Source organism: Gadus macrocephalus, chromosome 11 (genome assembly GCF_031168955.1).
Source record: "Gadus macrocephalus chromosome 11, ASM3116895v1".
Taxonomy (NCBI): Eukaryota; Metazoa; Chordata; class Actinopteri; order Gadiformes; family Gadidae; genus Gadus; species Gadus macrocephalus.
The window spans coordinates 8,657,179-8,674,559 of NC_082392.1; the positions used below are offsets into that span (position 1 = coordinate 8,657,179).

The window sequence follows — 17,381 nt, forward strand, 5'->3', positions numbered from 1 at the left end:
GTGAACCATCAGGACCGCACCATCCAGTACAGACCAACACCACTGGGAACCATCAGGACCGCACCATCCCAGTACAGACCAACACCACTGGGAACCATCAGGACCGCACCATCCCAGTACAGACCAACACCACTGGGAACCATCAGGACCGCACCATCCAGTACAGACCAACACCACTGTGAACCATCAGGACCGCACCATCCCAGTACAGACCAACACCACTGTGAACCATCAGGACCGCACCATCCCAGTACAGACCCAACACCACTGTGAACCATCAGGGACCGCACCATCCAGTACAGACCAACACACTGTGAACCATCAGGACCGCACCATCCCAGTACAGACCAACACCACTGGGAACCATCAGGACCGCACCATCCAGTACAGACCAACACCACTGTGAACCATCAGGGCCGCACCATCCCAGTACAGACCAACACCACTGTGAACCATCAGGACCGCACCATCCCAGTACAGACCAACACCACTGGGAACAATCAGGGCAGGCCGCAGCAACGCCCATAGGCACATGGCAGTTGGGAGTAGCTGGTGTGTGTGCGTGGGTGCGTGCATGCCTGTGTGTGTGTGTGTGTGTGTGTGTGTGTGTGTGTGTGTGTGTGTGTGTGTGTGTGTGTGTGTGTGTGTGTGTGTGTGTGTGTGTGTGTGTGTGTGTGTGTGTGCGCGTAGCTAACGTGTATTAGAGAATATCAATGTGAACTTTTGTTCAAATGCAATTTGTGTGTGTGTGTGTCTGTCATTTATTTGTATGTGAGTATATCAAAGTGAACTTTTGTTGAAATGTAATTTTATGTGCGTGTGTCTGTGGTATATGTGTATGCGAGAGGTAAATTCATTTATTTGTGTGTGTGTGTGTGTGTGTGTGTGTGTGTGTGTGTGTGGTGTGTGTGTGTGTGTGTTTATGTGTGTGTATTTGATCAGTGGGTTAGATAATATCTTTGCCCAGGAGCAGCATATTTATTAGTAACTGCAACTAGCCCGAGGCAACTACCATGAACACCAGTGATGTGTGAATTGCTCTCTCTCTCTCTCTCTCTCTCTCTCTCTCTCTCTCTCTCTCTCTCTCTCTCTCTCTCTCTCTCTCTCTCTCTCTCTCTCTCTCTCTCTCTCTCTCTCTCTCTCTCTCTCTCTCCTCTCTCTCTCTCTCTCTCTCTCTCTCTCTCTCTCTCTCTCTCTCATAATCTTAATTAAGAAAATATCAACAAGTCACCATTCATAAACGCAGGACCACGAGTGTGTTCGTACGGTGCATATCCAGGGAGTTCCGAGCTGTAGATCAGTAATCTGTCTTGAATGTGAGTAACGATCCTCTAGATCTAGAATAGACTGGTCAGGGAACGCTACATCATGTCATACGCACACGCAAATACCCACACACACGCATTTCATCCACGCACACAGACATTCACTCCAACATACACACACACACAAGCAAGCCCAAAGAAGCAGACCGAGAGGGCCCCGCGGAGCCTAAGCCCAGCAGGGCTGTGATCCCTGGGCGCTGGGAGCAGGAGTTAATGAGGGCCCCGGGGCCCTAAGGCCCCCTAGGCCAGCAGCAAGGCGTTGAGTCGTGACACCGCAGGCCCTTCTGTGACCATATAAGCATGGAGAAAGGGGGCCTTAAATGGGTCAATTAGAGTGTTAACTCGTTAAGACGGTACTACTTAAGACCCGTCACATGACCCGCACCACAGGGAAACACAACAACAACAGAGGGCTCACGTTAATCCACGGGGCGGCCTGGGTATGGGCCGAGGGGGACGAGGCGAGCGGAGATGTTCACTCTGTAAGAAGAATGCTAAACATGGATATTGACGAGGCCCCCTGTGGTTTTACACGCTGTAACTTGTCCCACAATGGAGGCTCCGAGTTGTTGGTCTAAAGAGCTGCGCGGCCTGGTTCCAACCCCACAGGTCGAATAATAGCTCTCATTTCAGGAGACGAAGAGGTGGAGGGGGAGGACAGACTAATGGCAGAAAGAGAGACCTAAAGCACAGAGAGAGGGATTTTGAGGGAGAGAGAGAGGAGGGAGAGATAGAGTCAGACAGGGAAGGGGGGAGCGTTAATGGCAACGCAAAGGCAGCCAGAGGAATGTCAAGCCGGCCGAAGAAGAATGAAAGGAAACTTTGGAGAAAGAGATAATGGCCGAGGGAAGGAATGAGGGGAAGAAAAAGAAAAGAAAGAAGGAAAAGGGAAAGAGGAGAAAGAATGAAAGCGGGCAAGGGGGCAGCCATTTAGAGTCTAAATGGAGTCAATATTTGCTCCATTCCACGTATCCAATGGCTCAAAGGGCGGGGTGTCTGCTAATAGCCAAGCGACCCACCAGCAGAGCACTGGCCTCCCTGCAGCAGGACCATTGTTACAGTGGCAGGGGAAGCACTCGACAACAGCCACGGGCAATCCAGCCCCTCCAGCCCCTCCTTTACACTGGAGGCCCGGTTCTTTGTGAGCACAGGTGTAAGCCCTATGTGTGGCCATTGATAAGGTGAGGTGGGTGGGATTTTATGAGGGAAGGGGGGGGGGGGGGGGGGGGGGGGGACAGTGTCATACGGGGTCAAAAAGGCGTAGTAGACGTTTCGGAAGCTCCATTACCACCGCCCATCTACTGGTTTGAGGGAGGGCTATTATTAGGGCCAAAGTTATAGTGGGGCCCAAAATGGCTCTGGCAGTTGGCACGCTAACTGTTTTCCATTGAAAACTATCTATTTTGTCGTTGCTATCGGAGTGAAGGTGGAAAAACACCTATCTACTTTATTGAAAGATATAAAAAAAAGTTTCAGGAAAAGTCTGGTTTTCACAAAACCTTTACTCCAAACCAGATTTAAACAGAGTTTAACAGGGTGAGATGTAACAGTTATAGTTTCATTCCAGAGGGTTTATTTATGAATGAAATGCTCAGCTGCAGGTCAGAGGGGTGAGGAGCAGACACAGACTCTATAGAAAAAAAAAAAAGGTCACCCAATCTGGACCCTAATTGGCTAAAAAAGGCTGCTGGAAATAACTGTGTTACAATTATTCACCACAAAGAATGACTCACTGTTTCCTATTCATGGAGCCACTTCGCCATATATGTACACATCAACAACAAACAACCGCATCTATGTGTGCGTGAAGAGGCATCTTTATGATATATGGGATTGAACGGCACACAGAGTTAATAAGCGATTCAGTATGTTTCCACTCAAGGCTGGCAATGGACCACTGTGGGGCTTTCATTACAATCTGCATCTGTGCATATGGCATTTCCATGAAGTCATACTGGCACAGCTGCAGCCCCAACCTAGGATGCATCTGCAAGCAAATCCGTATAGGTCTGGGGCACAGCAAGAAGTGCATGCACAACCCATTTGCACTGGTACAAACACATGAACGCCGGGACCAATTCACACCTCACAAAGCCTTCATGCGATTTGAAACGTTGATGAAAGAAGACTCTGTGTTGGCCCTGTCATGCAAACCACAGCACCCTCCTCCCCTCGCTGGCGTCTGGTATTACATGACCGGCCAGGCCTCCCCCTCTCTTTCAGGGTCCCTCCTAGCCCCCGCTCAGGTTTAGGTTACCCTCCAGAAGCTGGGATCTTCAAAACAAGCTTAAGGTCAGGGTGGGAGGTCAGCGTCCTTACTCTCTCTCTCGCTCTCTCTCTCACTCACTCTCTCTCCCGCTCTCTATGCATTCGTTTACCCAGGAGTATCCTGGAGATATTTAAATAATACACAAGAGATACGTGACAGCACTCAGAACTAATGCTCTAATACCCGTGGCATCTTCAGTTGTGGCTGCACGGGGAAGTATTTTCTGGGGAAAGATAATTCATTGTTTTTATTAGTCACTTGGTCCACCGTTTTAGATTAAGGAAATCCTCTTTTTACGGAAATCTGTTGAGAATTCCAGGCTCTACAGGGATGGGGAGCCCCCTTAAACAAACACGTTGACGCACGAAGCAAGATGACAATGAATAACCCATAATAAAAATTACAACCCAATAATATTATTGCGTTGACAAGATAGTTGGACCGAGAAAACAATTAAGAGGTCCGATACAAAAACAGGCAGGAATGTTCAAAAACATTGTAAGACAGACGTATTTCTCTGGATGTCTATATATGGTGGTATTGTATTGCTAGTAGAGTGCTCATTTGTAAAAAAATTCGTTGAGATTCTTTTACTCTCTCTGAACTGCGCTTCATTGCCACCGGTTTGTTATTTTGGACTTCGACCATAAATCTACTGGAAGTCACATGCGTTGGCACACACTCAGGTCTGCAAGTTCTTAACTTGCGTCCCCTACTCTCCCTCTCCCTCCTATAAAAAAAGAGGCTGAGACCTTACAGTGTGTCACTGGGCGGAAAGAATGGCAACTGTAAATATTGGTCGAAAAAAGTCATGAGCAGCTTTCTTCTAATTGTCTTCTTAACTGGCCAGAGAGACAACAAGACCTTTGACCTTGGCGTGAACCCGCGACTCCTCCCTCATGAGTTTCAGCAGGTTGGCTAGAACAATAAACCACAAGCCTCCTCCACACAGAGCCTATTGATTGGACAGAGGCAGGGAGCCTCCTGCTCCGTCCAGCGCTCTGCAGTCTCAGTTTAATATCTCTCCCTCGAGATATCAGGATTCAGGATGTAAGATCAGGTCAAAATGTGTTCAAGCATAGCAGACATACTTGACAAAGTGGGAGCCAGCATGACGATGTGTGTGTGTGTGTGTGTGTGTGTGTGTGAGCGCTCTTACACATCGCAGACATCTTTGATTATGTGCCTCCATGTAAATGCTTGTGTATTGCCTACTAAAATATGTGTAATGTATTTGTGAATCTGTAAACACAACCACCAAGTCTCCTCCCACATGCTCCAATGTGAGGTAAGCTGGATCAGCAAAAGGTGTTTCAGTGAACTACACACTGTTGGATGAGAATAGAGAGTTTGTGAGAGGTGGGGACTGCCAGGCTAAACAAACAGGGCTGCGGGCAGTCAGAGACACAATCACACAAACTCAGACATACAGAGAGCCAAGAACATTCTGGAGGAGAGAAGAGAGAGGAAATATTAGAATGAGAGAACGAGGGAGGATTGAGTGGAGAGAGGGGAGGGAGAGAGAGAATGAGGGCGAGAGAGCAGGCGGTGCGGGTGGGCCCGCATGCATGCAGGCTTTGGGAGATCCAGAGGAAGAGAAAACCCTTCTGACAGCTTTCTTCCACTGGATCTCCATTCTCTTATTCACAGGGCACCCAGGCAAACACGGCCCCACCCAAAATGACCAGTGTGTCTGGAGTTATTTTTTATTAACCCACCTGTCGAACAGTGTAAACATTCCATATGATTCTTGGAATTCCCTCTTGTCATAATTTACAAGTCCCTATCCAAAGATTAGCCAATCACACATACACACACACACACACACACATTGAGTCCATGTCACTGACACACAAACACGAGATTGGGTGGGGAAAGGAAAATCATTCAAACTATAGTGCGTGTGTGTGTGTGTGCATGAACATCAGCGGTTGCAACTGTACGGCCCGTCAATGTTTGACACAGTTAGTCCTACAGATCTCCTGTTATTGTTGGCTTTCAGCGCTGTTTTGGCAGGGGTCTGACTCTGCTCTGTCCCTCTATCTCTCCCCTTCTCTTTCACTCACTCCATCCATCAGTCAGAGCACCAGTTCCCTTTCTCCTCTCCTCATTCTACCATACACATGCATTTACAACTTGGCCCACACAGCCTCACTAATCACTATTTATAACAGGGAAGGCAGCCTTGCCTCACATGCTCTATTTCAGGAGGGCAATCTTCAATCCCAGGGGCTGACAGGTTCTCAGTGATGCCGGAACAATACAGCCGAGGGGCTGTTTGTCTCCGGCTGGTCACCGGTCAGCCCCCCCCTCCGGCCAGGCCGGCTCTCTTAACACAAGAAAAAAAAATATCAGAAGTAAAAAGTTATTTTCAAGATGACCTTCAGTATAGCTTTTGTAGGCCCTCGTCTTTAGGATACATTCTCACCAGGGGAGAATAAACAAAACCAACTTTACGCGTCGGGGTGATTTCCTATCGTCGGTATCTTGACTTGGACGGTGGCCAGCGCTCTGGCAGGGCTGTGCCCAGCCGGCGGTAGATAGCCATCTAGAGCTATTCCAACTCTTTGTCTCCGACTTCATAACTTTACAGTAAAGGGGACTTTGTTTCGGCTCCCACACACCCACTCCATTTAGTCTTTAGCTAAAAATAATTTTCTTTTTGAATGAAGGATTGCTTTGTGAGCCCGAGTGGAATGGGAAGATAGTAAAGACAGAAGATACAGGGAGAGAGGAGGCAGGTTGAGGAGAACCTGATACTGTTATCTACGGAGTAGTAATGGCTCTCAGAGTATTTATGGTACCTAATGGTGTGCGTCATCTGCATCCAACTGTGAACAGTAAATTAAGAGTTTAGAGGGGAATCCAAATTCTACACCATTATGAGTCCGCCTGGAAAAGAAGCAGCCAATACAACTTATAAACGTAGAGCTGAACTGCAGACTGAATACATCTGTTCTCGACCCATGGAGGAAAAGGATTTTTTGTATTAACATAAATTTCATTTAGGTGTGTGATGACCCTCAGGCTACACGAGTCAGAATCAGCGGCAGATGTGATCTGCCCGTTGCACACACCACCAGCAAGCTACGAGCTGGTCAAACTCTCCTAATGTGTTCTAAACATGGCTTAAATTGAGCTTTTGTGTCCTAACAGAGCAGAGGCCCTGCTATGGTTTGAGGGAACCCCTTTTAACCTTTTGGACTCTCAGGTCCGGACCTGTGCTCCAACAGAGCTTAACACCATAATTCACCACCTCTCAGCACCCAGCACTGCTTTTGTCCCTTCCAGCCATCCACCACCCAAACAACCTCCTGTGCATTGCATTCCCCCTGCCACAACTACATCACACACACACTGTAGAACCCCCCCCCCCACACACACACACACACACATCCATTCCACTGCCAGCTCTCAATTAAAAAACATGGAAAAAAACTGTCCCTTTCTGACCCCCTTCCGGACATGACTGTTTCCACTAAACACGCACCAGGAAACACAACCGGTCACCCCTGCCCTGCTCCTATTTTAGTCAGAGCCGGTCCGGAGCCTCCCCTCCCCTCCCCTCCAGTGTTTTGGAAAGATATGGTGGGCCTTCTGTGATTTACGCACACGACCCAATCATAGATTCAAGGGTTTACAAATCATAACTGAATTGATAAAAGACAATTGAAACAACACGATAGTAAAGACCAAACGTCAGATCATTAAATATACATTTATTACAAATATTTAGCAAGGGAAGCATGATGAGGACCGCAGCGAGGAAGAAGGCGGGACGTCCAGCGGTGTCAGAACTCCTCCTGGTTGCTGCGCGAGTCTCGGAGCAGCGTGAGCGCGGAGAGGACCTCGTCCGTCGGCCTCCTGCCCAGCTGCTGCCCAGCTCGGGTCCTCACACTGACCGACTCGCTCACACACTCCTTCTCCCCCACCACTGTGAACGAACACACACACACACACACACACACACACACACACACACACACACACACACTTGTTTCCTTATTAAAGTACAACATGGAGTCCTAGAACAGGACTAGCCTTGAATGATGTTTGAATATATTAGTAAATCACAACTGCAGCAGCACGTGCCCTCCCTCCACTACATGAAGAGCCCATCTTCTTACCAAATATGTAGTTGTACTGGGCCAACTGGGCTGAGCGGACTTTCTTGTTTAAGGTCGCTCCGTGCTCTTCGTTCAACTCGGCCATGAAGCCAGCTTCATGGAATCGCTGAACCACCTTAAGAATAAAAGCAACAAGTTCCCCAAGTGAGAATCAAATGTGGTACACAGGTCCGGGCTGCTGGCACCAGCCCATCCACTAGCATCATATTCTGGATAAAAAACAGCCCTTCAGACTGTGTGCATTGTACATGATTCAAAGACTGACCTGCTGGGCATATGACTCACAACCGCCCCCTACGGGAATAACCATGACCTGCGCCGGAGACAACCACAGCGGCCTGGGAGAGAGGGAAGGCAAACACAGGCAGACGGGTTACAATAATACAGCTGTCCCAGGATCAGCGGCGTGACAAAAGCTTTAATTATAATGCAGTCTCGTCACCATTTCCCTCCAAAGTTCTCTGCCAGGATAGCGATCATTCTCTCCAGGGAGCCCAGCACCGCTCGGTGCACCATCACGGGCCTGTGGCTCTGTCCGTCTGACCTGGGCCAGCCAAAACAACAACAGCAGCAGCAGCAGGTGGGTGAGAACAGAGCAGGGCTGGAGCTCTGCCGAGATCGGATCAACGGGAGTGCAGGGCACACACACACACACACACACACACACACACTCGGCTGGTGTTGAGTCACGAATCATATCAAGGAGAGAACTAATCTCTTCCCAAATCGAGTTGGAGCCAAGCAGCATTTAGCCTGTTCCCAGCGCAATTATTCCACTTCAAACAGAACATGCACGGAGACGGGCCCAAAGACATGCATGAATATACATAAATACAAACACACAGCGTCTCCTCACCACCAAACACATTTGGGTGCGGGCGATGCAGATTAACAAGAGATATGGGAGGGAAATCAAGGGTATTCCCCTTCACTCACACACTCACACACTGACACACTGCGAACACACACTGACACACACACACACACACACACACGTTTGAGGGACTCACCCGACATACTGAAGATCAAATCGGATTGGCAGCTGGAAGTCCAGTTGGATGGTTGCACACTGGTGCTGTCGGCCAATGGCGTCTTTGATCAGGATATCAATCTAAGGGAGGGATGGGTGGGTCAAAAATGGGCAAAGAAAGCACACACAGATCAGTCTGTTTTCTTAGTCCAACCGTTTCAAAATTGAAATGAAGCGGGAGGACGCAGCGCCAGCAGAGCCGGGCGAGATGGCGTTGAGGAATGACGGTGTGTTTAATCAGAGCAGGGTATGTGCGCCCAGCCCCCCCCCAGTGCTGAACCACAGAGCCTCCCTGAGGTGTGGGGACGAGGACAAAGCGTCCTTCAATACAATTGAAGTCAATTGTGTTTGTCCGCGTCAGTCGATAAGAAAACGATTAGGGTATGAACCCTTGAAACAACTCAGTGCATGGTTTCCAGACTGCAGCCGTTTGAATATTGGTCAAAGTGCAGAGGTCATTCCGTGAATGCTCCAGCGACCACACATTACACCAGAGAACAGCAACACTGCTCAGCGCGGCTCGAGACTAATCAGAGCATCAGCAGCAGCAGGGGCGAGGGGACCGACCTTTGGTCCGTAGAAGGCTCCGTCTCCCGGGTTCTGCTCCCAGCGCTCTCCAAACTGCTGCAGACTGCACTGCAGCTGCTGCTCAGGGAGAGAGACACAGACAGACACAGGCGTTGGACAGAAGCATAGATCAATGCCTGGCTGGGAATTCAGTGCTCCCTACCATACCAGGGAGTATCCATCTACACGTTACAGAACAGCAGACCATAACTCAAGTGAGGACAAGGCTCGAGCTATCCATCTTCCACACCAATGTCGTGTGTCATTAGTAAACTGGAATTCTACCCCGATGTGACCCACGGTTTACTATACATACACACTAACACCGCCGTTCACCTCCCTCCCACAGCCCCACATTCCTGAGGATGTCATCCCCTACGTGTGTGTGTGTGTGTGTGTGTGTGTGTGTGTGTGTGTGTGTGTGTGTGTGTGTGTGTGTGTGTGTGTGTGTGTGTGTGTGTGTGTGTGTGTGTGTGTGTGTGTGTGTGTGTGTGTGTGTGTGTGTGTGTGTGTGTGTGTGTGTACCTGCTCAGCAGTGTCCCAGAGTTGCGGCTCCCCCAGGCACGGTGTGGGCCGTGTGGACAGCATGCAGTGGAAGGAGAACCCAAACACCCGGTACACACTCCGCACAAACTCCAAACACGCCACGATCTCCCCCTCCAGCTGAGGACAGGAAGCCCGGGTATAAACATTTCCCCTAGCGACCAGCGACAACAGAGAAGGTACCAAACCACAAGGCAGGGGGTTTGAGCAGATGCAACCCCACACAGTGCAGTCCTCTTCCCTGCAGGGCCCGGGAACGGCTTGAGTCATTGCGTCACGTCCTTTCAGAGGTAAGCATGTCAAGGGGGGGCATGCGAGCGCTTACGCTGAGTCAATGGGAGTCTAATGAGAGGTTGGAGGAACGCAATCAAGGGTCATGAGTCTCTCCCCATCCCCCCATCCAGCTGCCTTGGGCCCAGGATTAGACATGGCAGTGATGGAAGTCCTGGTTATACTCTGTATTTTAGTCTCATTATGGCATCAGGCCACTCGTTCGGCGGGCAGGTCTACTTTAAACAGCGTGTGTTTGAGTTAAGAGAGACACACACACACACACACACACACACACAGGGCAATCGGGGAAGTATTTTTACTTCTGTGCGACTGTACCTGCTCAGGTGTGCAGAAGATGTGGGCGTCGTCCTGGCAGAACCGCCGGACCCGGGTGAGCCCCCCCAGGGCGCCGGACAGCTCGTTGCGGTGCAGGGCGCCGAAGTCGGCCCAGCGCAGGGGCAGCTCCCGCCACGAGCGCACACGCTGCTCGAACATCAGACTGGAGGCAAGGGGAGAGAGGACACCACGGGAAGAGAAGGACTGCATTAATACCACAGGCAGTTAGGGGGGAATAACAACTGAAGAGAGATGAGAAGCAAACAATAAATAATACACAGAGAAAATGCATACACAGAAAATATACCCAAATCAAAGTGTGCGAGGGTGTGTGCGTGCGTTTGTGTGTGCACGCGTGCGTTTATTCACCAGTGTGCGGGGCAGTTCATGGGCTTCAGGGCGTAGGTCTGCGTGCCCTCCGACACCACGGTGAACATGTTCTCGCTGTAGTGCTCCCAGTGGCCCGAGCGCTCCCACAATGCAGTGCTGTACAGGGTGGGGGTCACGACCTCGTGGAAGCCCCGCTTACGGTACTCGCTCTAGGTAAGTGTGGAGAGTGGTCAGTTGTCAGGGAAGGTGTTTGGCTGGCTAAAGGTCAGACATTCCTAGGACAGGACCAGATTAAGCGGCGCTCTAACCTGGCTAAACGCCATGTTTACATGTGCTGGTGCACAAGCAAGCAGACTGTACATATTTGTGTGTGATGTTGTAATTACTGAGACAGCTTTGCTCCCGGGACACTAGTGTAAACCACAAACTTCCGTCCTACTTTTGGGGGAAATTCCCAATGCCACATGCTGGAGTGAAAACACATAGGGTAGTGTGTGTACCTTTATGAAGTCGGTCAGAGTGTTGTAGATGTGAGCTCCCTTGGGCAGGAAGAAACAGCTGCCTGGACTGACATCATTAAAGAAGAAAAGCTCCTGGTCCTGAAGAGAACACATTAAAGTAGACCCCAATTACACTGTTAACAGTGTTTACTCACTTACCAAACACATTAAAGTAAACCCCTATTACTCTGTTACCAGTATTTACTCACTTACCAAAGACATCAAAGCAAACCCTTATTACTAGTATTTACTCACTTACCAAAGACATCAAAGTAAACCCTTATTACTAGTATTTACTCACTTACCCAACACATAAAGGTAAACCCTTATTACTAGTATTTACTCACTTACCAAACAGATTAAAGTAAACCCCTATTACTCTGTCACCAGTGTTTACTCACTTAACACTTTTAGATATGTCCCTACAGAGGTAGGGACGACATACAGCGGGGATCAAACCCAGAACTTTTCAGCTGGGAATCACACCCAAATCACCAGAATACACACCCTTCTAATGAACTGTGAATGAGGCCCACTCCCATTTCTACCCCTTTCCCTTCCCCCTCCCCCTTGTTTTGAAGGGGTAAGGGGTAGAAATGGGAGTGGGCCTGAGTCCAGTATCCGCCAGAGGGTTAGGGGCTCCTCCTCTTACCTTACCGATGCGTCGGTGGTCTCTCTTGCGGGACTCCTCCTGCTCCCGCTCCCACGCCTCCCGCTCCTTCTCCCCGGGGAACGCCACGCCCAGGAGACGCATCACACCGGAACTCTGCGTCTGATTGGCCAACGTTACAGGGGACACCTGCATGTGCAAGACGTGAAGAGACAAACAATTGGATTAGTTATGCAATATTTTCCTTCAGGCAAACCGTGAAACTCCACCTGGTGTTGCACGGACAATACCTTTTTTTAGATTGACGCAAAATTGACATATCTTGTTCAGTTATCCCTGAGCTTAATCTCTAACTGGATCTATTTGGTATTCCAAGAATTAATAGTAGCTTATGATGACACTTTGTAAACAAGGCCAAAGTCTTAGAGGAGTTCCTAGGGAACATTTTCTTAACAGGTTTGTTGTAAACCAGACAGACTACATGGGGATGCTTTGATGGGGGGGTGAAGGAAGTAACAACATCCTTGGTAGAGTTAACAAACACAAGAGGAGGGGAAGGTTGATAGAGACATACAGAAACGTCCACTTTCTCTTCTGGGAAAGAACTACCTCACTAAGCGCAGCAGCAAGCCCAAGCGAAGGCTTTTGCTACAGCCTCCAACAGGAAGCAGGCCTCTGACAAACATCCTGTGGCCGTTTCCATCCAACATGCTATGGTGACCCAGTAACCCTCCCTCTCAGCGGCTCCATCAGCTGCATGTGGAACATTCCACCGGCCCGCATGTTGAAGTTCACAAGTAGCCCATGAATTTAGGGTTAAGCACACTTGACCCTTACATCTAAATATATCGCTCATGGAATGGTTTGGAACTTTAACCACGGTAGAAACACACCTGGAGCATCTTGAAAACCTTGAGGACGCCCGTGTTGGGCAGTAGAGGCCCATCACACAGGCCCAGGCTGTCCCCACACCTGGAGGGAAGGAGAAGACCTTTTAGCTCCGTTAGGTGGAGTTCAACAGATACTATAAAAAAATATATATATCTAAAGAGAAACACAGACAGACAGAAAGACAGAGAGATAACCTGTAAACAGTCAGAGTCTGCCCATCCATGTGCTCCTCCATAAGCTGCAGTCTCAGCTTGCTGTCCTATTAAAAAGCAGCACAAACAAAAGCACACAAAGGACCAACCCATCAGTACAGTGCTCAGCAGTAGCAAAGGCACACCTTTGACAGGAAGCATTCTTAGACAGTGCGCAACCCCACTGCCAATGGCAATTATCAAAAAGTATACAATACGTGTAACCACTCATTTACAAGCTGCAACAGGCATGGTGCCGGGGCAAAATCACTGTCAAGGCTGGCAAGGAAGGGGATTCACTGAGAAGCAGTTCATACAGCGACTGACAATTAATTGTGATGAATTAACAGGGGTATGGGCTAAGATAACCCCCACTACGAGTCTCATTGTGGAAATACCAGAGACGAGAGTCTGACGTGTTATGCGCCATAACATCAACAGCAGAACGGTTATCCAAATAACAAGGAAGTGTACAACACTTGCGTTACAGTCCTGGAGCTATATATCTAAATGATATCATATAATACATAGATATCTATATCATATAATACATATTATCACGTCCAAAAGCTGTGTGCGCCTCCAGACGATGTTATGAATCACAAACGACTTTGTCGGGTTCTCCGACGTCTCTGGTTCTTCCACTTCATCAATCTGAAGTAGACTGAACCGCGCGCTGCCCGCTGCCGGGCGGTGGTACTTTGCGGCGGTGGTGCCTCGCGGCAACCGGCGGCAGGCAGCATGTCGCAGTTCATGTACTTCAAGGAGTCAAAGCCAAAGTTCCTTTCCCCCAATTCCTTCTCAACCATGGCTGAGATAACCCCAACTACAGTCTCGTTGTGGAAATACAAGAAACGTCAAAGAACCGACGTGTTATGCGCCCTAAAATTAAGTTATGAATGGAAAACATTACAAAAATTACTTAATTTCTTGCAAGGAAAGGCTGAAGGAAAACGGTGGCAAACACAGATTTGTGCATGTTTTTGATATTTGTTCCTAATAGAGTGCGATTCACACACACACTTGAGTTCTGACCTGGAAGAGCTGCTCGACGGCGCGTGTGTTCAGCTGCAGCGTGGACAGGGGCAGCTTGCCGCGGGCCGCCTCCTTGCACCTCTCTTCCACATCCCTCAGAGATAGGCTTCTGAGGCAGCCGGCAAGTTAGGAGACAATAACAAGGTCAAAGGTCAAGGACCTCAAGAAGAGTCCTCTGAATGGAAAAAAAACACGTTACGGACCGCTTTGAGGGTGGAGGGGGTAGAGGGTTAAGAGATCAAGCAGAGGTTGAGTCCCCAGTAAAGCCTTTGTCTACCTTCTTGTGGTCTCAGAGCAGCAGTACAAAAACATTAGTAATGTGCTCATTCACTAAGTGAAATTTAAAAAACTAAATGCATTAACACCTGCTAAATACCATATTGTGCATAAATACCTGCAGAGATTGAGTCGTTTCAACAAATCAACAGCCCCGACACAGCAGGGTGGTTTAAACACATTTTCTAGATACAGCCTTACCCTGTGTCCAGCAGGTGATCGCAGTAGAGCCCAGAGTCAGACACTCCTTCTCTGCAAAGCTCCGCCCCAAATGCCCCCTCAAGCACCCCGCCCAGAACACACACTGCTGTCCTCCATGCAGTCTATCAAAACAGAAGCAAAATTTACAAAAGTTAAGGCATTAACAAAAACAAAATAAAGGGATTGACGTTTCATGAGATTGGAGAAACAAGAATATCCAACAAAGAAAAGAAAATATTAATGTTTAATAACGATGCCTTTTTGCCCTCTATGGTGTCAAATCCCAGAAGCTCCAGCTGACAGTCGTCCTCTAGGGGGCGCAGAAGGTCCCACAGCACACCGTTCACCTTGCTCACCAGAGGTCCTTTCACACTACAGGGGGAACACATACATGACAAACGATGAAGAAACAATCGCCAGAAAGACAATTGTGGCGAGACCATTGTTTTCACACCTTACCGGGCCCTTTGAGACACTAAAAGGGGCGTGGTCACCCCAGCTCTTCCTTCTAGGGTCCTGCCATCAGCTAGACTGACAGTGATGAGCCTGTCTGAGGCCACCTCTTTCCGCGTATTGTGCACATCCCTGAAGGACTCAAACACCCGCAGTCGCTCAGACAGAGCATCGGACGCCTGCAGAGGGAGAATGCACAGAAGGGGCAGGGCGTGGGAAAGAAGTGCGAGTCAATACAATTCAAGTTACCTCACTACTGGATATATATTTTACACAGACAAATCCGAAAAAGAAAGGAAGGATCAATTATGGAGGTAGGTCGGTAGTAAGGTGTAAGCATATTAAAATGTATATGTATGATACACCCTGAAATCACACACACACCTGCATTTTCTGAACCCAAATACAAATGAATAATAAAAACAAAAAACAGCATAACGCAAATAACTAAGCAAAATTTGCCGAGAAATTGCCATAAATTTGAAAGTTGGCTTTTTGATAACTTATCGCAAGCGCTACAGTAAATAACTTTTATTTGTAAAGCCCTGTACCCAACACATCCATGATACCATCCACTGCTAGCATTAGCTATTGTACAACACTCCCCGCCAGAGCATGCTTGCACACCTTGTTGTAGCGCCTATGCGGGCCAAATGTGCGTAAAGATGACCGACAAAGACTCAGAGATCGACTTAAGAGCAGTGACACCCCCATTCTGAAACACAGCATTCACCGGTAGTCTCTACTGTAACATGTTACACCACGGTCTCCTCTACTGCAAGCAGCCATAACACCGGAAGAGTGAGCGACACACACGATGAACTTGATTGGCCACAGAGGAAGCGCGCGCACAAGTAAAACGTTGAGTGCGTGCACGTTCACGAGCATGTCTAAGCGCGTAAACGAACAATAGCAAACACAGAGGTCTTGGGAGATGCTCGTGCCCCGGGGCCAGACGGACATTCTCACCTACAATTTTGGGGGCTTTTCAGGTTAAATATAATATTGATTAAAAAGCACATTAGGCCAAGTCTTTGCAGTTTGAAGAGATGAAAGACGGACTAACACAACATTCGTTCCGCTATAAAACTATCACTTCTGCATCATAAGATGGAAATCTACTAAATCTTTACGAAGGGCAACCAAAAAGCTTAAAATGCGTCATTCGTCAGGCTTGCTGCGCAACCCGATGCAACAATGCAAGGCCTATAATAAATTCTGCCCACGCAAAAATAATTTAACTTACTATGCAATTTGCAGCAATAGCTTTAGATTTAGTGAGAGCCAACTACACGAATAGCATAGAACATCAATTTACTTCCAATGTAATAAACATAACGGGATCTGACGCAAATTAGTAGACATATACATCGGGGTACATATTTTTCAACAATGTTCTATAATGAGGAAAGCTCAATTGCTGCCTCTCCAAATAATATATGGTAGACTTTATTGTTTGCATGGCTAGATGATTTTATAGGCCAACACATTCTCTACATACGGGAGTTGATCAAACGATTACATTTGATACAAATGGGGCAGTTGTACTGAGAAACCAGTAGGGGGCGCTATAACCCTAAGAAAACATAGCATGGCATCTGATGAGGCCTATTGGTTAGTGGCGTACACGGTACACTAAGCCACGAAGTATAATACCTGTGTCTACCGGTATAATGCTAGCATTTAGTTTATTCCTACAACTCCTGACCAATATCACACCTAATATATCAAGGCCCTCCAGAAAAAAAAAATCTGCCTATTTAAGATGAGACTATTTAACTTTAGATTCATCAAGTGTCTTAAATGTTTAAAGGAGGCAACAGCTGCAATTATTTTTGAAAAGTGCATATTAACACAATGGGATTTAGTACTAAAAACGAATTTCTTATTTTTTTACCAATCACCCACAAATAAAGAGGCCGATTAGAATTTTTCATAAATAAAACTAATTGTCAAAATGTTAGGCGAATTTAAAGGTGGCCTGCATGCAGTTTGGTAATGAAATAATCAAAACACAATTTGAACTATGCTCGACAGTGGAGTGATATTTTGCCTTGTGCAACAGTAATCTTTCATTTTAGGCGAGTTGTAGCTAACCGATTACCTAATTAAATAAACCATGTCTCAGACAAACAAACAAGTACCGAGTGTACTACAGATATTTCAGTAAATAGATTTAAAACCAGTCTTCTGCAGAAAGATTTGCAAAAGGTGTTGTGCAAATGTGAAGCATGCAAAAAAAAAAAAAAACATTGAAGTTACTAAAGTGGTGTTGTAATTTAAGCAATATTTAAAAAAAGGAACAATGAGTTATCATGGTAGTTGTGTTAAAATATCAATGAAAGGCATGACCTAGCTTGCAAGGTAGAGAAAGGATTCTGCGAAGATCAAAATGCCCTTAAGGTGTTCATACTCCCTCTACAA

The 17,381-nt window shown here is 47.6% G+C and overlaps 1 protein-coding gene across 2 annotated transcripts; it reads right to left on the bottom strand.

Annotated features, from left to right (window-relative positions):
* Positions 1 to 7,293: 7,293 nt before the first annotated feature.
* On the bottom strand, positions 7,294 to 17,300 carry tars2 (threonyl-tRNA synthetase 2, mitochondrial). Of its 2 annotated transcripts, XM_060065066.1 has the most exons (18): positions 15,585 to 17,300; positions 14,964 to 15,136; positions 14,762 to 14,876; positions 14,505 to 14,626; positions 14,028 to 14,136; positions 12,996 to 13,060; positions 12,804 to 12,882; positions 11,953 to 12,099; positions 11,301 to 11,399; positions 10,840 to 11,009; positions 10,471 to 10,633; positions 9,844 to 9,981; positions 9,319 to 9,396; positions 8,732 to 8,832; positions 8,164 to 8,265; positions 7,987 to 8,059; positions 7,722 to 7,836; positions 7,294 to 7,528 (listed from the first exon to the last, which is right to left on the bottom strand). In XM_060065066.1, the coding sequence occupies exons 1-18, from the start codon at positions 15,684 to 15,686 to the stop codon at positions 7,386 to 7,388; spliced, it is 2,094 nt and encodes a 697-aa protein (XP_059921049.1). In that variant the 5' UTR covers positions 15,687 to 17,300; the 3' UTR covers positions 7,294 to 7,385. The 2 variants fall into 2 exon arrangements, with proteins under 2 accessions (XP_059921049.1, XP_059921050.1); XM_060065067.1 differs by lacking the exon at positions 7,294 to 7,528 and having other exon boundaries at positions 7,750 to 7,836; positions 8,164 to 8,260.
* Positions 17,301 to 17,381: the final 81 nt, after the last annotated feature.